Here is a 24365-nt window from a genome sequence, read left to right on the forward strand (position 1 = left end):
ACTAATCACACATCTTTCCTCTTCTTAGAATTAATCATAGCCTGATAATCCTCCCTCCTCTTCCTGCTCTCTGACTCAGCACCTACTGTCTGTCCATATATTTCCTTCTTCCCTCCCCTTCAGGTCTGCACTTTGAACATGGCTGTAATCAATGTGCAGCGACGCAGAAGAGCTAACTCATGTTGTTTAGATAAGAGCTCCGAATGCTTTCAATTATAAGGAAGTGAAACTCATACAGTTGCTGATACTGAGAGGAGAAATGGCGCAGAAAGGAGTTCAGCTGGACCAAGAAACTTTCTCTTGTTCGATCTGTTTGGATCTGCTGAAGGAGCCAGTGACTATTCCCTGTGGACACAACTACTGCATGAACTGTATTAATGGCTTTTGGGATGGAGAGGACGAGAAGAAAATCTACAGCTGCCCTCAGTGCAGACAGACTTTCACAGCGAGGCCTGTCCTGGTGAAAAACACCATGTTAGCAGTTTTAGTGGAGGAGCTGAAGAAGACTGGACTCCAAGCTGCTCCTGCTGATCACTGCTATGCTGGACCTGAAGATGTGGCCTGTGATTTCTGCACTGGAAGAGAAATGAAAGCTGTGAAATCATGTCTGGTGTGTTTGGTCTCTTACTGTGAGAAACACCTTCAGCCTCATTATGATGTTGCTCCATTAAAGAAACACAAGCTGGTGGAGCCCTCCAAGAAGCTCCAGGAGAACATCTGCTCTCGTCATGATGAGGTGATGAAGATGTTCTGCCGTACTGATCAGCAGAGTATCTGTTATCTCTGCTCTGTGGATGAACATAAAGGCCACGACACAGTCTCAGCTGCAGCAGAAAGGACTGAGAGGCAGAGAGAGCTGGAGGTGAGTCGACAAAACATCCAGCAGAGAATCCAGGACAGAGAGAAAGATGTGAAGCTGCTTCAACAGGAGGTGGAGCCCATCAATCAGTCTGCTGATCAAACAGTGGAGCACAGTGAGAAGATCTTCACTGAGCTGATCCATCTCATCCAGAAAAGAAGCTCTGATGTGAAGCAGCAGATCAGATCCCAGCAGGAAACTGAAGTGAGTCGAGTCAAAGAGCTTCAGGAGAAGCTGGAGCAGGAGATCACTGAGCTGAAGAGGAAAGATGCTGAGCTGAAGCAGCTCTCACACACAGAGGATCACATCCAGTTTCTACACAACTACCCCTCACTGTCAGCACTCAGTGAGTCTACAGACTCATCCAGCATCAATATCCGTCCTCTGAGCTACTTTGAGGATGTGACAGCAGCTGTGTCAGAGGTCAGAGATAAACTACAGGACATTCTGAGAGAGGAATGGACAAACATCTCACTGACAGTCACTGAAGTGGATGTTTTACTGTCAGATCCACCAGCAGAGCCAAAGACCAGAGCTGGATTCTTAAAATATTCATGTAAAATCTCACTGGATCCAAACACAGCACACAAACAGCTGTTATTATCAGACGAGAACAGAAAAGTAACATTCATGTATCATCAACAATCCTTTTTGGATCATCCAGACAGATTTACTGGATGGTGGCAGGTCCTGAGTAGAGAGAGCCTGACCGGACGTTGTTACTGGGAGGTGGTGAGGAGAGGGGGAGTTTTTGTAGCAGTTGCATATAGGAATATCAGCAGAGCAGGGACTCGAAATGAATGTGGATTTGGTCGTAATGACAAGTCTTGGGCACTAGATTGTTCCAAAAATAGTTACACATTTTGGCATAACAACACTGAAATTCCCATTTCAGGTCCTTGTTCCTCCAGAGTAGGAGTGTACCTGGATCACAGAGCAGGTATTTTGTCCTTCTACAGTGTCTCTGAAACCATGACTCTCCTCCACAGAGTCCAGACCACATTCACTCAGCCGCTCTACGTTGGGCTTAGACTTTACACCAATTATGGAGATATTGCTGAATTCATTAAACTGAAATAGACCGAAGACTTTCATATTGTGGGTTTAAATCTATATTTTAGTTTCCATTTTATTTTCTCTCCATCATTTCTGCTCTGCACCGAGATCAGCTGTCTGTCAAACATTATGGGTGGTACTTTGACATCTTCATTTTGTTCTCTTGATGTTTTTGAGTTTTTAAAGGGGATCCTTCCTGTGTTTGTTTGTCCATTGAAGGTACCAGTGATCGATATGAATTTTATTTACACAAATATTTCTCCACCTGTTTTTGTCTTCTACTTCATGGGCTTTAACAGAGAAATTAGCAGAACATTCTTTGTCAAGCAGGTTTTTTTTGTCTTTACTTTAGAAAGAAACAAATACATTTATCTGTTTGGTATATTGACACACAGACACACACACACACGTCTATATACACACATACATACACAAAGCTGTGTAAACCAACTATAAATAACTAATCTAAACTTATATACATTAAATACAGAAATGAAATGAGGTGGAATGAATACTACAGAATGTACATAAGGTGCAGCTGCAGTCTGGCAGTGGGAGCAGTGTGACATAATATAATCTGAATGCTTCTTTGCTGATTATATTGTTTTATGGATAAGAGAGGCCCAACTCTGAGTACAGTCTGTGCCAAAAGTACTGACAGGAAACTGCATGCTTTTGCAGAGAACATGAGTTGCGGGCAGAAAGTGAAACTAAGTAGGGTGTTTGATCGAAACTTAAAGTGTGTGTGACGTCTAGAGGAAGTATATAAATAACTAGGCTTCCTGTTTGTGCTTCAGACCTGAGCTTGTGTGTTCGTGTGTTCAGGTCTCCCTTCCCGGTAACGTAAAATAAAGATCATTTTTTGAGTTTGACCACTTTGAGCTGTGTCTTTCTTTGCCGTAAGGAATACAAAGAACTGGGATTTAATACAGGTCAACTGTTTAGAAGGGAGATGGCGAGGGGAAAGAAACTGTTCCTGTGTCGGGTGGTCCTGGTCTGCAGGCTTCTGTACCGTCTGCCAGAAGGCAGCAGGTCAAAAAGTCTGTGTCCAGGGTGTGAGGGGTCTGTGATGATTTTCCCTGCCCGTTTCCTGGTTCTTGAGAGGTACAGCTCCTGGATGGAGGGCAGGGGGGCGCCGATGATCCTTTCTGCTGCCTGTACAGTCTGCTGCAGTCTGCTCCTGTCCTGTTTAGTGGCTGCACCATACCAGACTGTGATGGAGGAGCACAGGACAGACTCAATGACTGAAGTGTAGAACTGGATCAGCAGCTCCTGTGGAAGACTGTACTTCCCCAGTTGTCTCAGGAAGTACATCCTCTGCTGGGTCCTTTTGAGGATGGAGTTGATGTTGGTCTCCCACTTCAGGTCCTGGGAGATGGTGGTACCCAGGAACTTCAAGATCTTCACAGTAGACACCGGGCTGTCTGATATGGTAAGGGGGAGCAGAGTTAAGGGATGTCTCCTGAAGTCCAATTGTAGTGGCAATTCCTTTTGTTTGACCAACCAAACATCCCGCAATTAAAAGTCCACAAGCCACTGCTGCACTGCGATAATATTCCGTATGCAGGCAAAAGAAGTCCACTGTCCAAACTTGAAAGTTGCGTTTTTATGGTTTATTCATCCAGTTTGGCAATAACAAGATCCATTTTTAGTTACTTCCTGCTGCTTCTCCTGCTCTGGTAAAAACCCATAGGCTCACCCCAGTGCATGCTGGTCCTATACCAGTCTCTTTATTTATAGAAACAAAATGGCCCTACAGCTTTTACTGACTAATTTAACAAAGTAACATCAAACAAACAAAACATTGAAACAAATATTAACCTACAAATAAACTTGTAAATAAACCCCAAAATATAAGTAAACTAACAACAAACTTTAACTAATTTCAAAAATAATAAAAAATAAAGAACAAATAGCTCCAACACCACTGTCATCTCTACAGTCTTAAGAGTGTTCAGCTCCAGACTGTGCTGACTGCACCAGAGTACCAGCTGCTTAACGTCCTGTCGGTATGTAGATTCATCACCATCTTGAATGAGGCCAATGACGGTGGTGACATCTGCAAACTTTAGGAGTTTAACAGCAGAGTTCTTGGAGGTGCAGTCATTAGTGTAGAAGGAGGACACATCCTTGAGGGGCACCAATACTGAGGGACCGAGTTTCAGAGGTGATCTCCCCCAGCCTCACTTGCTGCTTCCTGTCTGTCAGGCTGGTGATCCACTGACAGGCAGCTGGTGACACACTGAGCTGGGATAGTTTGGAGGAGAGAAGTTCAGGCACAATGGTGTTAAAAGCCAAACTAAAGTCCACAAACAGGACCATGGCATAAGTTCCCGGGCGGTCGAGGTGTTGCAGGATGTAATGCAGCCACATGTGATATGAGACTAACTTCACTGGAGGACTAATTATAATATATAACAATATAAATATAGTATTTCCTCCTAGAAGAGATGAAAGACATGCTTTTGTGTGGATGAGTGTAGCGTTTTACTTTTCTGAGGCCCTTGCAGAAGCATCACTTGGTTCATAGGCCTTGTCTTCTGAAAAGCTCTGGAATGCTTTACTGAATAAAACAAATGACTTTGCTCATTTGACTTCAGTAAGGCAGACTGGGAAGCATTTCCTTCTAACTGTGAAAAAGCCACAGAGAAATTTGAGAAAAGCAGGATGGATGAATGGAATTACAGTTTATCTGAAATTATTGTTTAGTGCAAATAGTTTAGTGCAAGAAAAATAGTGGAAATGACAAACATAGTAGCTGCTAGAGTGATTAAAACAGGTCCAAAATGAAGTTCAAGACTGTTCACAAAGGAGCTCAGATATGTGTTAAGGAGTGAAGAAAATGAATGAAATGATAAGGAAACATACAGAAACTTCAGTTAATGAAGATGACACTAACATCAATCTAAAGGCTGGAGAACCTGTGGGGGGGGGGGGGGGGGGGGGGGGCATTGAGGTGACTGTTGTTGTGATTTGGCGCTATATAAATAAAATTAATTAATTAAATTTAATAAGCACTGGGTCTTCTGAATGTGGATCCATCATCAAAAAAACAGCATGTGGAAAAAGCAATAACAGAATGAAAAGAATGGGTGTCATTACTTTACATGTTTAGACAGTCTGATCCAGTTGTGCTGCAGAATATTACAGACTGTTTAAGTCAATACTTGGCTTGGATCACTGGGGAACTAAAATTCTTTATTCGGGTTTCTGCAAAGCACTGGACTGTTTGGAAGGACTTTTATTTGGACTACGAATGACCCGAGGAGGGCAGCAGTGCGCCAGTTCTACTCGAAATTCTAATAGAAGAAGTATAGCGGAAATGACGTCACTCAAACTCCACAACAAACAAACAACAGTGGTTTGAGAGTTTTTCAAGGTAGAAATCTGCTCGGAGGTTAAGAAACAATCGACCAGGGTGAGATCAACCATCAGCGCAGACTAAATTCAACCAGCAGCTCATCACATAAGTGCGTCCCTTTGATTTAAACGGTAAGATTTTAGTATTAAACACGCGGACGAAAGAATCTGTGAGAGAAACCTTCAACTCGCACCACGTGGTTACCGTGCAGATGTTGTAGGTTATTTATTTTAAAACTGTGGAACGCGCGGTACTTGGGCTCTTTCTGGTCGTACGCAGGAAATCTCCTTTTTTAAAAGATTAAATAACATAGCATTGTGGAGGTATGCAAAGACAGCACCAGGGTTCTCGAGGCTCTTCTGGGAGCCTAAGTATAGAACCGAATAGTGGGATTGTAACGCGCTCTGAGGGTCTCGAAAAGCGCTATATAAATGCATGCCATTATTCCATTATTAAGTCGACCATAAAAACGTCTCCCCGAGCGTGAGTCCTCTATGACGAGCTACCTTTCCTTATCGCCAGTGGGCTCGGCCACTATAAAGGGCTGGCGGGCTCGTTTCCCTGAGCCTTAGGCTGCAATGGCTGATGATCGTGGCGCGATCCCAGCCACCATCGATGAGCCTTTTCTGCGAGTGAAATCCTTCGCGGCCAGTGTTCCGGATTAACTGGCGTTGGCCGAACAGATGTGTGGTAGGCTTGCTTTTCAGTAGCCGCTACCGACAAAACAGCAAATAAACACCAAATGTGTCATCCGTGACATTTATAAGGTTACCTCAAACACACTCCCTCAGTCTTGTTGCTCTTTAATAACAAAATGTTTAGAAATGTCGCGAGTTTACCTGGTGATATTCTCGTGCGCGAGGCGATCGCGAAAACGGCAAACAATTAACACCACGCCGATGTTGTTCACAGGACAGCAAGAGTAAATGATCGGGAGAATCTTGTCTTCGTTATTGTTCCCCTCGTACGTGTTATTACTCCGATTTCAGCGTTTTCGCTGCACAACTAAAACGTGCAGTTTACTTTATGTTCACTCAAATTGAGTCAACTAGCGCCACCTGTGGTCAAGTGCCTAAAGCCTACAGTCAGATTAACTTGTGACACACATCTGCACCTCGTTTGAATTTGTTTCATGCACAATACATTTGCCATGTTAATGTATTCTCTACACAGGCAGGCTATGATAACAGGATGTGAAATATTAATGTGTCATATATTTGTTCAAGACGTATTTCTTTGTTATGGGAAAGAAAATTAAAATCATGATAATCAACAGGACTGGTGATTTCAATAACTTTGTGTATATAATTTGGCATTTTCTACTGATGTAGGCCAAAAATAAATGCATAATATAATTATATAAAAAAGGTTTATTCGCAAGACACAAAAACAGAAAAAATTGAAAGTTACAAATGTATTGTGCTGCAGATGTCTGTGTCACAAGTTGATCTGGCTGTAGGCTATGGCACCTTGCCACGGGTGGCACTAGTTGACTCAACTCCATTTGACTGTACACAAAGTAAATTGCATGCTTTTGTTGAAAACCGAAAACTACTGCTCTATAAGCTTGTTATTTGCTTTTGAAAATAAAATGTTATGTGCTTTCATCTATAGGGTTAGTTATATAAGTGACTTAGTTTATAAATGTTATTATCTGGCTTTTTCAGTGTTTTATTGTTTCCTGAGTGCATCAGTTTGGCTGAGATTAAAGTTACAGTTTTCACACAGCTGAATAAACAGAAAACTGAACAGAAATGTGAGATGATTGAGAATTTACTCCAATGTCCTGTTATATTTGAGGGAGCAAAGAGCAGACTGCTGAATTGATTGTCTCGGTGGTGTTTAATCTGCAAATTTAATTAAAAGTTTAATGAACTATCATCTTGTCTTTATTTTTAGTGAGCACATACGTTAAACACTTTAAGCTGTAAGCTAATGATAGTTATATAAGAGCAGGTGCATACTGGTGCAATAAGCTGTACGTTTTACAACAATGGATGCATGATGTGATTAGTCGACTATCTCAAAAATAATCGTTTGTGGCAGCCCTAGCTGGAGTACCCAGAGAGAACCGACACACTGAGGAGCAGAACATGCAAACTCCTGAGTCGAATTAAGAATCTTCTTGCTGTGAGGCAACAGTGTTAACCACCATCTTAAGTACCGTTTAAATAATTTACATGATATTAATTCATTATTGTGACTGCAATTATTTCGTAGTTTGAAAATAATGAAAAACAAAACAAAATACTGCAGCTTTAAGCACAAATCAGCAAACAAAGTGAAACAGCTTTTAATTTGAAATTTGGACTCAGATCATAGTCAGGTGGTGAGAAATACTCTAAAATCCTCCATCTAAATATAATTAATGATATAATTACTTTTGGTTGTTACTGTGGCAGGTTAAAATGACAAACAGTTGCGCAACTGTGAAGCTGTGTGTGTGAATGTGTGTGTGAATGGGTGAATGACTGAATGTAGTGTGAAGCGCTTTGGGGTCCTATGGACTAGAAAAGCGCTATACAAATGCAGGCCATTTACCAAGCTGGCAGCAGCTACCTGAAAGTTTTTGTATTCTTAATTTTGCTTATAAAAGTATCAGAACTTGAGTCACTCACACGGTGCTCTTGAAACATTTGTCACATTTGTTCATTTTTAATTTCTCCCGTTATCACTTGTCTCTTTTCAAGAATTCTCAAAACAGAATGAAGAGTAAGGATGAGGTTCCCGCAGACCAACAGATCTGTAACCAGGAGAGGAGCTCCAGTCTGAAGCAGGAGGACCCAGAGCCTCCTCAGATTAAGGAGGAACAGGAGGAACTCTGCACCAGTCACGAGGTTGAACACATCATGGTCTGGACCGGGCAGGAGAGGCTCAGACTGCTGGATACCATCTGGAAACCTGAAATACAGATACAAAGCAAAGGTATGTGAAACTATCAGGAAGGCAGGAACGAGTGAAGCATCAGTGATGTCTGCACTGGGAAGAAGGAAAAGTAATATCTGTTATTGTTGCTCAGTTTTCTTTTAGGAGCAGTTGACAGTCCCACAAATTGTGGTTTTCTGGAAGCAGAAACGATGTCTCACAATGTCTACAAGGGGTCACTGTAGACCATAGATTTGCTTCATAGCATGTGGCTCGCAAGTTTGCTAATAGTAGGCAGTGTTGGAAAAGTTACTTTTAAAATGTATTACAGAATATATGTATTTTGTAATGTATTCAGAACTCGTTACTTATGGAACGCCAGGACTGCCATAATGAATTAATTAAATACACCATTAAATAATTAATTAAATGTGGCAATAATTAATTAAAATTGGAATTAATTAATTAAATAAATAGTTATGACACATGTAATTAATTATTTATTGACACATTTAATTAATTATTTATGTATTTCACGTTTTAATTAATTATTGACACATTTAATTAATTAATTATTGACATATTTAATTAATTATGTATTTCACATTTTAATTAATTATTGACACATTTAATTAATTATTTAATGATATATTTAGTTATTTCATTTTGGCAGTCCTGGCGCCTGGCTCTCATCATGAAATAATTTTATCTGTCAGCCTCACCCATCAAACTCAGGGGGCGGGGTTAACGCTGATCAAGTCAAAACCATTGCTTAGGCCTGGTGGCCATTGTTTCTAGCACACAACAACCGGCATGTGGAAGCTAACAGAACTGAACTTTGAAAAACCCTGTTTGTGTGTCACCAAATACCGTTTTAATATTTTTTTAGCCGAGAATGTAGTGGTTTAATCTTCATGTGTCTGGTCGGTTTGTCAAGATACAGCCTCTTTGCAAAAGTGTTTCGATGATTTCGGAGACGTCTGCCCAGTCTCACGGCAAAGCGTGGGATAGACCCGCTCGCCTCGCAAGCAATCCCACCGACAAAGCGCAGGCCCCGGTACACAGCTGTAGTAACCCCCGCTGACTTCTTTTACTGAGGTTATATTTATCAGTGTTTTATTTCCTGATGTTCTTATGTGTCCTACGTGTTTCAGTCGCCAATTCTGAATTATAACTAACATTAAAAACATGTTTAAGGAGGAGAGAGAGCAAATAAATCTGTTTAACATCTGATCTTTGGGTTTTTGTTCAGTAATCAGCGTGACCTGTGTATAAACGCATAAAAGAGATAACGTTGGTGTTTCTGTCATGTAGTAACTGCTGGCTTTAACTGTACAAAGGTTGTTCGACACTATGAAACACATACAGACTTCATGATGTTCGGCTAATATTTTTATTGTGAATATTAATCATGCTGACCTCGCTCTGTACACCACGCAGCGAGGTCAGCATATCCACGATATCCTCAGCTCCATGAGTTAACACAAAGTTTCCCAGCTGACTAACTGCCAACTATTCCAGAGACGTGAAAATATACAGCATAAAGAAAAGTGTAAGAGACCCAGCAGCAGATTAGAATAACAGTTATACATTTAATAAATCACCAAATGAATCCAAGAAACGAGCAAACCTGTTCCGACAATTTGAGTTTGTGTTCCCTCAGCTGCAGACTCGCTGCTGTTTAAATGTTTGAAAAGGAAGATTAGATATAAACAAACGTCAAACATAGACTCAGTCTGCCTTCACATTTGATATGAGGCCAGCACGTATAGTGGCCTCAGCAGGCTATTACTGAAATACACGTGCTATATCATAAACTATGATATAAATAGGGAGGTCCTATTAACATGTTTAGTTTTAAAGGACACCTTCCTGCCTTTAGTCTCATTCATGAGCAGTATTAGTTTTCTTCTAACATCCAGAAGTCTGCACGATGTGTTTCATAGTTTGTAACAAGCCTTTGACAGGTAAACATAACATGACCGAAAAAGCAAAAAAAAAGAAAAAAAAAAAAAAAGAGAGAGAGTGTTGACATAAGAAGAGAAAATGCTCTCAATTATGGAGACAGGCAAATGGTTCATTTATGTTTGATGTGTGTTTATTCCTCCCTAAATATCGTCGGTGAAGTTTGCCATGCACGTCAGATTTTCCTGCGCATTTTTATACCTCTGCCAACAGAGAGAGAGAAAAAATCACATTCTAACAGACAGCTGGTGCTTAGAATACAGTTGAATAACTATTAAAAAACAGATGATATTTAGATGATAGTTCAGTCTAACACATGTGCCAGTGAACCATTGAACGTCTGTGAAACTATGCAGTTATGAAACGTAACTTTAACCTCAGCCAAACCGATTTGCTCAGTTGTAAATAAAACAGCGAAGTAAACGTGACCCGACAGACAGAACCTGAGTGAATGAAGTCCAGCGTTTAACCACTGAGAGCTAAAACTCAGCTGAGGTTTGAAAGCTGTGTGCTGGTGATTGGACATCAGCCGCTGATAAAGCTGGCTCGCCTATAAAGTGCTCTGTAAGGAAACAAGCTCCAGCAGCTCTGCGCTCGGGGAAAACACTATATTTCCTTATCTTGTGCAGAAAAATGCGCTGACATTGCGTTATATCGAGCACCGGCTGCCCAGTTAAACTGTGACTATCACCAGGTAACTAGGCGTGTTTCTTGAATTAGCAGCAGGTGTTAAACAGCTGACAGATGAGGAGGAGGATGCATGCAGGTAAACTGAGGGTCTGCTGAGCTGATCGCTGGTTTCGTGAGAAAAATGTCAGCTCGTTCTTTATGTTACAGAAGCACAGAGACACAAGACCAGGCGGAAAGAGACGATCGTTCGGTGAAAATGAGAATCTGCGAATGCAACATGTGGAACACGGAGAGTGGAATATGTAAACAAACCGGTTAACGTAACCCCCTCGGTGCACTCTGCATGCTAACTGTTAGCAGAGCTAGTGAAATCTCTGAAAACATCTGAGCACTTTTGCAAACATGTTCTATGTTGACAACCTGACCAGACATACGGCGCGACATTCGCAGCTAAAACACTGTTAAAAGTGTAGCTGGTGACAGAAAAACGGGGTATTTTAAAACTACACCACCACCATTGCTGCCTGTGATTTGAAATGCATTCTGGGATAACTGGCTGCCCCAAGTCTACACAAGCAATCGATTATCTAGGATCGACCTGTTTTGACTTACTTTGCACGGCAACCAATCAAATGTTAGAGAAGCTGCATGGGCAGCGTTAACCCCGCCCCCTGAGTTTGATGGGTGAGGCTGACAGATAAAATTATTTCATGACGAGAGCCAGGCGCCAGGACTGCCAAAATGAAATAAATAAATATATCATTAAATAATTAATTAAATGTGTCAATAATTAATTAAATGTGTCAATAATTAATTAAAATGTGAAATACATAAATAATTAATTAAATGTGTCAATAAATAATTAATTAAATGTGTCAATAATTAATTAAAATGTGAAATACATAAATAATTAATTAAATGTGTCAATAATTAATTAATTACATGTGTCATAACTATTTATTTAATTAATTAATTCCAATTTTAATTAATTATTGACACATTTAATTAATTATTTAATGGTGTATTTAATTAATTCATTATGGCAGTCCTGGCGTTCCATAGTTACTCAGTGAGTGTAATGTATTCTGAATAGAGATGGCACGATACCACTTTTTTATGTCCGATACCGATATCATAAATTTGGATATCTGCCGATACCGATATGAATCCGATATGTTTTTTAATCAACAAAACTGTTTTTTAAAATATCTTGCTGCATTTTGCAAGTCTGCAAGTTCATACTCAAGTTTAAAACAACAACTACACTAAAGCTATTCTGTTATACCTGTATGCAAAAAAAAAATATTTCATAGTTCAGCAATACTGATCAATCTAATAAACTTAAACCTACACCATCCTCCCTATTCTGGTATTTTAAAGAGTACTTAGCATAAATATTAAGCAACCTAACTAATAGGGTTCCAACTCCCAGCAACAACAAAAATAAATAAATAAAAAATAGGGAACCACCCCTCACGCGCCACCTCATGATGCTTAATCGACGTAATCAACCTTAATTTGATGCAGTGTGGAAAAAAAAATGCACAGAAATCAATTATTTTTCAAGAAATATTAAATAGATTCAACATCTTTCTTCAACAAAATTGCAGACTGCACAGATGGTACCTTCCCAAAGTAAAAAGTACTATAGCTTACTAGGGTATATTAGACTTAATAGTCACTATATACAGTAATTGACTTCTATTCATTTTACATCAAATTAAAACTTTGGCTGTCAGATAATTATTTATTAAAAGCTCGACATTTTAAATGAGAATAAGAAAGAAAAGTATGTCTTTGTGCCCCCTTTTCCCTGTTCATGCCCTATCGGCCCCCCTGGCTAAACTTTGCTAGATCCGCCCCTGCACAGTTACCAGCGTCAGCTACGTAGAAAAAGATCCTGGTGTAGAAAGTAATATTAAATAAATTCTAACAACAGCTTATCAAGCTTAAACGTTCTGCTGTTGTTCAGCCGCTGGTTTCCTCTTTCTGGTGCAAAGTGGGCCAAAAGCAAACAAGAGAGACGGACTCGCGACAGAAAAGCCGATCAGCTGATCATTAAATGGTAAATGGCCTGTATTTATATAGCGCTTTACTAGTCCCTAAGGACCCCAAAGCGCTTTACATATCCAGTCATCCACCCATTCACACACACATTCACACACACTGGTGATGGCAAGCTACATTGTAACCACAGCCACCCTGGGGCGCACTGACAGAGGCGAGGCTGCCGGACACTGGCGCCACCGGGCCCTCTGACCACCACCAGTAGGCAACGGGTGAAGTGTCTTGCCCAAGGACACAACGACCGAGACTGTCCAAGCCGGGGCTCGAACCGGCAACCTTCCGATTACAAGGCGAACTCCTAACTCTTGAGCCACGATCGCCCCATTAAGCAAGTAATTAAGTAAGTTTCACGATTGAAGTAGCAGCCGGAGAGCGAGAGGCAGTCGTTTGTTAAGCTTAACGCAGGAATGCTTTACAAACATTCAGAGATGGACTTACACACTTGCTTTACTTCTCTCGGGGATAACTTTATGGGAGATGAAATGCCAGGTTGCTAGCGAAGCTCCACATGCTATCCAGACCACCGACAGGTCCCGCATGCCACAGCCGCTCTATCACGTGACGCATACTGCTCTGACGTGCTAACGTTCTGAGGTGAGTTACGGCATGTTGCAAGTTTTGCGAGGTGCTTTCGTGATATTTAATGGATCGGATTACATTTTTTATTTTTCTCCGATATCCGATCCAGTAATTTAGGTCAGTATCGGACCGATACCGATATGTGATATCGGATCGGTCCATCTCTAATTCTGAATACTTTGGATTACTTAATATATTAACATGCTTTTTACAACTACATGAATTGCTGTGTGATTTATTACTATTACTGAAGGATACTCGCCATACCAGTACCAACTAGACTTTTAAATCTTAATGTAAAATGAGTATCAGTAGGTTGGACATTAGGTACGGCTACACTTTTTGCTGGGTCTCATATAGAAAACTATTCCGCACGTATATGAAACAGGTCCGTGGCTCCGAACCGTAGTAAAGGGAACCCCGGGGTATTCCGTTACTACCCAACACTGTTGGTAAGGCACAAATATGGCAAAACTAACAACAGTTAAACGAAAAAGCAAAACAGTTCTTTAACCTAATTCCTAATACAGCTGGGTGTAATTGTCACAGGACAGTACAGCCACTGCTAGGAAATTAGTGCTAAATAATTTTACCAACAAAGTATGAAAAGTTTGGAATACTCTATAGATGAGACAAACAAATATTACTAATGTAGGATTCTAATTAGAACTTAAACTTTATTTTCAGGGGTACAGGAATAATATAAACTAAAAGGAACAAGCCGAAGTGTGTTGGTTGAGAAAGTAGAAACAATCTTGTGTCTAGTTAATGTTGAAACCTGAAAATGAGTTCATATTATGATGCTGATTGTCTTTATTTGTTAATGGATATAAAATTTCTACAGATACAAACCCAATTAAACCCAATTGGATATTGTAGAAGAAAAACAACAAAACAAACAAATATACAAAACATTTGCTTATTTTGAAATTGAAGATAGCAACAGAAAAGTCAGGACGGAGCCATGTTACCACTGTTTTCTGTCTTCTTTTAACAACAGTTAGTGACCTGAGGAGAGCAGCTGCTGTTTTGAGTTTCTTCCCATTTTTCTCTGATATAAGATTCTAGCTGTTGAACAGTCCTGGGTCTCCATTTTCATATTTTTCACTTTCATGCAAAATATTTTCAGTGGATGAAAGAAACATTTGCCATGTCTGCAGGCAGGCCAGTTCACCACCTGGACTCTACTACTACAAAGCCATGTTGTTGGAATAAATGCAGTATGTGGTTTAATATTGTCTAGCTGATGCAAGGCCTTCACTGAAAAGCCCGTCGTCTGGATGTGAGCATTGTTGAGTTAGAAACTTGACGCCTAAGCAGCCAGTTTGATAGGAAATTCCATCAGAGAAGAAAGTTTTTGACCTGAGCACTGAGAACAAGCAAGTGATCCTCATTAATCCAAAGGATGCCATGTCCATGTTTTCAAAAAAAATTCAAATTCTGATTCGACTGACGACAATTGAGACAAAAAACCTAAAATCCGAGTAGAAAAAAGTTATATTTTTTACTGTAAAAACCACAAACATGTTTAACAAATCATTTTTGAAACTTAAAATGCAAATAGAAATTGTACATTTCTAAAAATTATGCACACATTTTGCAAATATCATTGGTACATGGCACTATGTACCTAAAAATGCACACATAAGACTGAGAAGAACACCACAGGTATAAACCCTGCAGGTAGGGCTGCCACAAACGATTATTTTGATAGTCGACTAGTCACCGATTATTTATGCGATTAGTCGACTAATCAGATCATCATCCACTGGACGTAAAACTACAGCTTATTGCACCAGCAGCATCTGCTCTTATATGACTATCATTAGCTTACAGCTTTAAGCTTTTAAGGTGCTAACTAAAGATAAAGACAAGATGATAGATTATTCAATTTTAATGAAATTTGCAGATTGTTTCGGTGAAGTTTAATAAACTCCTTGCTATCTAAAATATAACAGGACACCGGAGTATATTCTCCAGTATCTCACACTTCTGATAATCAGCTGTCTGCTTGACGTTTATTCAGCTGTGTAAAAACTATAACTTTAATCTCAGACAAACCGATTTACTCAGGAACAAATAAAATACAAAAAAAAAAAAAAGCCAAACAACAACATTTTTAATTTATCTAAGTGACTCATATATATTTAACCTGAGTAGCGAAAGACGGCGGTGGGTTTGAAAACAATTTGCCGGGAATCCGGTCTTCTCACGGCGCTAGTGACCTAGCCCCCGGCTAGCTATCGAGCTAGCGGGTAACAGACGTCTCCGAAAACGTCGGAGCGCTTTTGAAAATATGTGGTGTCCTGATAAACTGAGCAGATATTTGAGGTTTACACAGCTACATTCTCGCCTGAAAATATGTTAAACGTTTATTTTGTGACCCGGAAAGAATAATACGAGTAATATTAAAACTAACTAGCTGCCGCCATTGTTGGAAACTAAGCTGGGCCGCGCTATGAATTCTGGGACACAGCTGCTTCTTCTTCTTCTTCTTCGGGGTTTAACGGCAGCTGGCATCCTTGTACGTGCAGTGCTGCCATCTTCTGTTTCAGTCCGTTATTACACTCTTAAATCCTGCTATTATTCCTGCGTCTTTTGGGATCTTACAAAGCTTCAAACGACGCGTCGACTATTAAATCAGTCGTCTACGATTTTGATAGTCGACGTAATCGTGACTAGTCGACAAATCGTGGCAGCCCTACCTGCAGGTATGACAAATCTCTCACGCATCAAAACTTGCTCTCTCGCTTTCTTTCGCTCGCTCGCTCTGACTCGCCAGTGTCACTCCTAAAACCTCCACCTCTTCCCAAACAACAAAATGCCACATGTTGCCACATCATTTTCGATTGGTCAACATGGTACATTTTTTCACTAATGGGGAAGGAAAGGGGTGTTTTGTCTTTTTCTCTCACAAGATAAAAAGGAGTGTTTGCTAGCGCTGTCCTTAAAAAAACACTGTTTTTACAGTTTCTTCCCACTGTAAACACTACTATTTTATTCAGAAAAAAACATTGTGTGTATTTTTTATCATACGTCTGTTTTACGTGGCCTGTCAACACAATTTAAAAACTGGTATAAAGTTTGAAGTCCGCACTTTCGACCCAAGTTGAAATGGAGACTCTGGGTCGTTGCATCTTGTTGCTGTGTTGTCCTAAATTGGTGGTCTGATTTTTGGCGCGTCAGCACATCCGTCAACCCTCAAGCGTTGACCAAGTTGAGCATGCATTTCTATTGTTGAAAGCTAAACTTGAGACAGAAAGGCCTACAAACAAACAAGACCTGAAAGTCACTGCAGTAAAGGCCTGGTAGAGTATTAAAAAGGAGAAAGCAAGCATCTGTATTAGAAATGAACATGATGATTTTTTTTCTCACATTTTTATGCCGTGTTTTCATTCAACCTACTGAATTGAAGCTGAAGGTCTGCACTTAAACTGCATCTGAGGGGTTTTATTTAAAATTCATTGTAGTAATGTACAAAATTAATATGTAAGAAAATGCAGCAAGATCTTTTGATTTGTATGTAGCTCCCCAAACTTCAATTTATTCCGGTGTATCTAAGTGTCAGTATCACTAGCATAACTGTTTGAATTACACTGGCGTACGTGGGCGACATGCTCATAGAGAATTTCTAATAGTTGATGAGATGTTTTGTTTTGTTTTTTTAATGTTCGAGTTTTTGGTTTTTTTCATTTTATGTTTTTGTTTTTGTCTCTTGAGACTTTTCAGATCAAAAGATCTGTAAGGAGGAAGAGGTTCCTGCAGACCAACAGGTCTCTAACCATGAAAGGATCTCCAGTCTGGATCAGGAGGATCGAAAGCCTCCAGAATTTAAAGAGGAGCAGGAGGAACCCTGCACCAGTCAGGAGGGAGAGCGGCTTCTTCTAAAGGAAGAGACTAATAAATGTATGGTGACTTCTACTCATGAGGAACCTGAACCAAGCAGTGACTTTCTTTCTAACAACTGTCCTCAGCCAGAGTGGAGCCAAGGCCAGGAAGAAAGTGAGCATGTGCACTCAGGATCAACTACAAATGCAAACACAAAGAGGAGAAATCAGAGAAAGCAAAGTGGAGTAGAGAGCCAGCTCATGTCATATAGTCAGTGTAAGCCTGACACAAGTAGAAAGTCTGTAAAATGTGAGATTTGTGGAAAAACCTTTCAGTATAAATACAGACTGCTTAACCATCTAAGAGTCCATACAGGTGAGAAACCTTATTGCTGTAGCACATGTGGGAAAGGATTCCGTCATCTGATCCACTTAAAATCTCACATGAGAATCCACACAGGTGAGAAGCCATATATTTGTAGCACCTGTGGGAAAGGCTTTCGTCACTCATCATCATCAAGAGTTCACATGAGAATCCACACAGGTGAGAAACCTTATTCTTGTAGCACTTGTGGGAAACGATTCATTCAGATTAACAGCTTAAACACTCACATTAGAACCCACACAGGTGAGAAGCCACATTCTTGTAGCGCCTGTGGGAAAAGCTTTAGTAACGCGTCAGCATTCAGAGTTCACATGAGAATCCACACAGGTGAGAAGCCACACTTGTGTAAAGTATGTGGTAAAACATTCAGTCAGGCGGCACACTTGAAAAAGCACATGAGAATCCACACAGGTGAGAAGCCACATTCTTGTAGCGCCTGTGGGAAAAGCTTTAGTAACGCGTCAGCATTCAGAGTTCACATGAGAATCCACACAGGTGAGAAGCCACACTTGTGTAAAATATGTGGTAAAACATTCAGTCAGGCGCCAAACTTGAAAAAGCACATGAGAATCCACACAGGTGAGAAGCCACATTCTTGTAGCGCCTGTGGGAAAAGCTTTAGTAACGCGTCAGCATTCAGAGTTCACATGAGAATCCACACAGGTGAGAAGCCACACTTGTGTAAAATATGTGGTAAAACATTCAGTCAGGCGGCACACTTGAAAAAGCACATGAGAATTCACAGTACATGAAAGTGTCAAAGGTGGAGCAATGTTCAAAGCGGAGCTTCACTACAATGCATGAGGGAAAAGATTACCTCATATTTAGTTCAATTTGGTATTTTATGTCCGTAACAGTAACAACTGTTTGTTACACTAATTGGTTTGTTACTATGATGAATGTTTTTCTGTACAGATAACTGTACAGATAACATGTATATATTAATTGTAGATGTTAGTTAATATTTTTTTTACCTAAAACTTTGTTATAAAAAACATTTATTATTTTTTTATTGCAAACATTTAATTCATCAGTCATTCTGGTTTTCCTACAAAGGATTTGAAATCATTCAAGTAATACCTAAGACCAAAAATCTGGAGTCATTATGGACTGGAAGTCACTTCATGTTGTGATGTTGATTTAGTTAGTTGTGCTTTTTATTTATGTATATTCTGTAGTATTCATTCCACCTCATTTAATTTCTGTATTTAATGTATATAAGTTTAGATTAGTTATTTATAGTTGGTTTACACAGCTTTGTGTATGTATGTGTATGCATGTGTAATGTACATATAAACACACGTGTCTATATGTACATTACACATGCATACACACACACATGTGATCTGGACACAAGCTACGGACGCCTAACTTGTAGAACTTTGGCAAGTTCATCCGAGGCTTTTCAATGTGTCCTCACAAAATTATCACGACCACAACAACCGTGAAGAGCTAGATGGACTTTGCTGCTCAGTTATGTTTTCATTAGCAATTTAGAAAAGTTGATGGTGGTGTGCGTGTGTGTGTGTGTAAGAGAGAGATTTACATTGCTGTGCTTGAGAGCCACCATCTACTAGTGATGTGTCCTGTGTGTCGAAGCTTCGAATCGTGCGTCGGGTAATCGCGGGGGCGTTTTTCTGAAGCGCGTATCGAGGCTTGCTTTGATTACGTATGCAGTGATGTTCGAGGCCTCGCGGGCAGTCCGTACCACGTGACTGATTCAGGGACTGGTTCACCGGTTCGCGCCAGATTCGAAATAACATGGGCAGGAAAACAGCTGATTCCCCATCACACCGTGTTGTGGAATTGGATTACGTATGTGCTACATAGTTACTTGTGCATTTCTTCTTCGATGGAACCGGCAAGGAAGAGATGTTTTTTTTTTTTTTTTTTAAATTTTGTCTCTCCTAATAAAGTATGCACACAGTAATAAATATCACAAATGATAAACACCAAAATATAAATAAACAACACTACACATCCTATAATCTGATTTCTGTCTTTTAGTTTATTAAAAAGTGAAGCACCAAACACTAGTTTGTGTCATTATCCAGATGTACATAAGGTTTACATATCATTATAATCAAAGAGCCCGCTTCACTTGAATTGTCCACTTGATGGCGCAGTAGAGCAAATGAATCATCACAATGCTTCGAACCATGAGTCGACCAATTGGATGGAAAGCTTCAGTTCATCATGAGGCTTCATCTCACCATCACTACCATCTACTGGAACCAAATTCCTTTCTGATTTTTATAGTTTAAAAAGAAATGTCAAAAATGATTATAACCAGTTCTTTGCAGCAAACAACATAACAATGTTCTCCTTTATTTAGCTTTTTTCCACAATTTGTTTCTTGGTGTCTGACTATGTTTTATATAAATTGAGAAACTATTTATTTAAACTCAGATTTTTACAATGGACTTTTTCACCCAGTGTGCTTGAATTTGGGTCTGTTATACTTAAGCCCAGTACCCTGTTCAAATTCTTGGGCAGTCTACAAAGCATTGTAGTTTCATTTGTATTGTGAGAGATGTTAGATTGGGGGGTATTTTATATTCTCGTTTTCACATATTATAGAAATAGAAATAAAAGTAAATTGAAGAGACTGTTCTCTGATGCAAATGTATGTTGACATATGTGACTTCATCCCTCAACTACTGACGCTCACCATGTTGTGTAATGGATGTGAAAACTTTGCCTGTGTTGTTACCACTGGCAAGATGTGCAAAATAATTCAGCAAATTAAAGCATCAGCTTGTTCCATCACCCAGCTTGTTCAGTGAAGTCCGATGCTAACTGGAAATAGAGATAATTCGCCTTCAAAAGTAAATTTTAAGAATATGGAAACCATATAAAATTGCTCAAATACTGAACACAAATCATATTTCTGATACACAGTCTATGGGTGTAGCCTCCAGAGTCACACAACGGTTTTGAATGATCCTGTTATTTAAGCAGAAGACTATCCCACTATAAATGCAGGTTTTCTGTCCTATAGAGGCTCTGAAACCATGACTCTCCTCCAGAGTCCAGACCAGATTGACTCAGCTGCTCTTTATTGGAGTCTCTGCTGAGTTCATTAAACTTCTGCAATCTGGTAGAAGGTTCCGCATCTTCCGGGCAAGGACAGAGAGACTCAAGAGGAGCTTCTATCCCCAAGCCATCCGTGCCCTAAACACACACACCCGCCCTCTCACATCATCTATAATTGGCTGAGACAGGACTCTTCCAGACACTAAACCAAGGCACAATGTACATTTCAATTCCTTTAATTTTAAATATGTTTATATTGTCTATCCTGTAAAATAGTCAGATGTCTATTCATATTAATGTACAGAATTCACCTGCTTGCTGCTACTACTGCACATTCACCCAGTGTATATACTATATGTATGTGTATGTATATATATATATATATATATATATATATATATATATATATATATATATATATATATATATATATATATATATATATATATGTGTGTGTATATATATATGTATGTATGTGTATGTATATATATATATGTATGTATATGTATATGTTCTTCCTCTACACCCCCCCCCCCCTCGAGGAGCGTGTCAGGCTACATTTCACTGTGTGTTATACTTGTATAACTATGCATGTGACAAATAAAAAACCTTGAACCTTAAACTGCGAACGACTGAAGTCTTTAATGGTGTAAGAGGTTTAAATTTTCTTTTAGTTTGTCTTTCCATCATTTTCTTTATGCACTGCACATAGATTAGCTATCAGTTGAACTTTATGGGCAGAGCGCTACCCTAGTTTTATTTTTGTTTTTTGTCTGCAACTTAATGGAGTTAAACAGAAATTAGCAGAACTTTCTGTTCGTTGATCATATTGATGTGGGGGAAGGGAAAGGCTTAGGGCGTCGGGGGATTCCCCAGGAGCATCTTCCTTGGAGGGCTCAACCCGGGGTTGCGGTCATGGCCTGTTTAGGGGTCTCTGTTGGCTCTTAGGTGATGTCACCTTTACATCCTCTGTTAATATTTGATCAGTGTTGAATTTTAGCATTGATTTTATATCAGTTATTACCCTCAGTTAATGATGAATCAATGCTGAATTCCGCTGTTGATTTTCCACCACTTTTGTACCCTTGGTTAATATTGAAACAACAATAAAATCATGATTAAAACATGACTTAATATGTATTTCCATCAATCCTAGACCACAGAAAGCTACCATCAACACTTAAACCTGTGAAAAAGACAATTGTGTTTGATCTAAAAACAGGATAACCATTATATGTTGAACATTATCCTACAATTTATCATGTTCATAACAATAGCCCTATAATATTAAGCACTGGGCATTATGTAATTAAAAAAATGACAATAGACAAATTTGTATCAATAAAAAAAACTTTGTTTTATAAAGAAGATTTATTGTTAAATGTATTAGTTACAAGGCAAGGCAAGGCAAATTTATTTGTATAGCACAATTCAACAACAAGGTGATTCAAAGTGCTTTACAGAGACATTAGAAACAAAAACAAATAAAAAGCATGATTTAAAATTGATTAAAACAAGCAAACAAACAAACTAATTAACAAACAAACAAAACAGTATATAAAATCAAAACAGATAAAATCAGAACAGTAGATAAAAATCAGTAGTTAATGTAAGTTTTGAAATTTAAGCTTAAAAGTGTGGCTTTGGTGCTTTATTCAAATGCAGCTGAGAACAGGTGAGTCTTCAACCTGGATTTAAATAAACTGAGTGTTTCAGCTGATCTGAGGCTTTCTGGGAGTTTGTTCCAGATATAAGGAGCATAAAAGCTGAATGCAGCTTCTCCGTGTCTGGTTCTGACTCTGGGAACTGATAAAAGACCTGATCCAGATGACCTGAGGGATCTGGAAGGTTCATACTGGGTCAGGAGGTCACTGATGTATTTTGGTCCTAAACCATTCAGAGCTTTATAGACCAGCATCAGAACTTTAAAGTCTATCCTCTGACGGACAGGCAGCCAGTGTAAGGACCTCAGAGCTGGACTGATGTGGTCCACTTTTTTGGTCTTAGTGAGGACTCGAGCAGCAGAGTTCTGAATGAGCTGTAGTTGTCTGACTGATTTTTTTAGGTAGACCTGTAAAGATGCTGTTACAGTAATCAAGCCTACTAAAGATGAATGCATGGACTAGTTTTTCCAGGTCCTGTTGAGACATCAATCTTTTATCCTTGAAATATTCTTGAGGTGATAGTAAGCTGACTTTGTTATTGTCTTAATGTGTTTTTCTAAGTTTAGGTCTGCATCCATCACTACACCCAAATTTCTCGCCTGGTTTGTGGTTTTTAGATGTATAGATTGAAGTTCTCTGGTGACCTGTAATCGTTTTTCTTTGGCGCCAAAGACTATTACCTCAGTTTTGTTTTTGTTTAGCTGGAGAAAATTGTGGCACAACCAGTCATTAATTTCCTCAATGCATTTACCAAGAGCCTGTACAGGGCCTTGGTCTCCTGGTGACATTGTGATATATATTTGTGTGTCATCTGCATAGCTGTGGTGGTTTATTTTGTTGTTCTTTATAATCTGTGCCAATGGGAGCATGTAAATGTTAAACAGAAGGGGTCCCAAGATGGAACCTTGGGGAACTCCACATGTGATACTTGTCTGCTCAGATGTGAAGTTACCTATTGATACAAAGTATTTCCTGTTTTCTAAGTATGTCTTGAACCAGTTTAGTACAGTTCCTGAAAGACCTGCCCAGTTCTCCAGTCGTTTGAGTAATATGTTGTGGTCAACTGTATCAAATGCTGCACTGAGATCCAGTAAAACTAAGACTGACATTTTTCCACTGTCTGTGTTCAGACATATGTCATTAAACACTTTTGTCAGAGCGGTTTCAGTGCTGTGGTTCTGTCTAAAACCTGACTGGAAGGCATCATAGCAGTTATTCTGTTTTAAGAAGTAACTGAGCTGTTGAGAAACTGCTTTTTCGATGATCTTACTTAAAAATGGGAGATTTGAGATCGGCCTGTAGTTGTTCATTTGTGTCTTGTTAAGATTGTCCTTTTTCAGTATAGGTTTTATTACAGCAGTTTTTAGTGATTCTGGAAACACACCTGATAATAAAGAAAAGTTGACGATCTGTAACAGGTCTGACTCTAAAGTCTTTGAGACCTTTTTGAAAAAACTTGTTGGCAGGACATCTAAACAGCAGGAGGAGGAGTTCAGTTGACCTAAGATGTCCTCCAGGTCTTTGCTGTTAATCGGGTGAAACTGTTTCATGGTGTTTAAACAGTTTTTTGGTGGACACAGTACATATCCTGGATCTGCTGTTGATGTACCAATTGCTTGTCTAATTTTTTGGATTTTTTCTGTGAAGAATTTGGCAAAGTCATTGCAGGCCATGGTCGAATGAAGTTCAGCTGCCACTGACACAGGAGGGTTTGTTAGCCTGTCAACTGTAGAAAATAAGACCCGAGCATTATGGCTGTTTTTAGTGATGATGTCAGAGAAGTAGGACCTCCTTGCACTTCTCAGTTGTAAATTATAATTGTGAAGTTTCTCTTTATAGAAGTCATAATGAACCTGGAGGTTTGTTTTTCTCCATCAGCGCTCAGCTTTCCTACACCCTCTTTTTTCATTTTTCACTAGTGTGGAGTTTCTCCATGGAGACTTTTTCCTTCCAGAGATAACCTTCACCTTAATGGGAGCAATAGTGTCCATTACATTTAACATGTTAGCATTGAAGCTATTGACGAGCTCATTGACTGACCCTCTGGACAGGTCAGGTGTTAATGGGAAGA

The 24365-nt window shown here is 39.5% G+C and overlaps 2 protein-coding genes across 3 annotated transcripts; both read left to right on the forward strand.

Moving 5' to 3' along the window:
- On the forward strand, nucleotides 1-2766 carry LOC147307828 (E3 ubiquitin/ISG15 ligase TRIM25-like). Of its 2 annotated transcripts, XM_086272981.1 has the most exons (2): nucleotides 1-1063; nucleotides 1771-2766. In XM_086272981.1, the coding sequence occupies exons 1-2, from the start codon at nucleotides 260-262 to the stop codon at nucleotides 1825-1827; spliced, it is 861 nt and encodes a 286-aa protein (XP_086129107.1). In that variant the 5' UTR covers nucleotides 1-259; the 3' UTR covers nucleotides 1828-2766. The 2 variants fall into 2 exon arrangements, with proteins under 2 accessions (XP_086129107.1, XP_086129106.1); XM_086272980.1 differs by having other exon boundaries at nucleotides 1-2766.
- A 2471-nt stretch (nucleotides 2767-5237) lies between these two features.
- On the forward strand, nucleotides 5238-20202 carry LOC147307829 (uncharacterized). The gene is made up of 3 exons (XM_086273078.1): nucleotides 5238-5407; nucleotides 7967-8201; nucleotides 17103-20202. Exons 2-3 carry the CDS (start codon nucleotides 7982-7984, stop codon nucleotides 18344-18346), a joined length of 1464 nt encoding a protein of 487 aa, XP_086129204.1. The 5' UTR covers nucleotides 5238-5407; nucleotides 7967-7981; the 3' UTR covers nucleotides 18347-20202.
- Nucleotides 20203-24365: the final 4163 nt, after the last annotated feature.

The sequence above is a fragment of the Aulonocara sp. 'chitande type north' Nkhata Bay genome, linkage group LG18, assembly GCF_057382095.1.
Source record: "Aulonocara sp. 'chitande type north' Nkhata Bay isolate Kocher_YH1m ecotype deep benthic linkage group LG18, A_spYH_male_GT1.1, whole genome shotgun sequence".
NCBI lineage: Eukaryota > Metazoa > Chordata > Actinopteri > Cichliformes > Cichlidae > Aulonocara > Aulonocara sp. 'chitande type north' Nkhata Bay.

Excerpts from the sequence above, each read along its gene's own strand:
- LOC147307829 (XM_086273078.1), top strand. The coding sequence starts at position 7,982 with ATGAAGAGTAAGGATGAGGTTCCCGCAGACCAACAGATCTGTAACCAG. Across the intron at positions 8,202-17,102 it reads AATACAGATACAAAGCAAAG|ACTTTTCAGATCAAAAGATC; the intron begins GTATGTGAAACT and ends TTGTCTCTTGAG.
- LOC147307828 (XM_086272980.1), top strand. The coding sequence starts at position 260 with ATGGCGCAGAAAGGAGTTCAGCTGGACCAAGAAACTTTCTCTTGTTCG.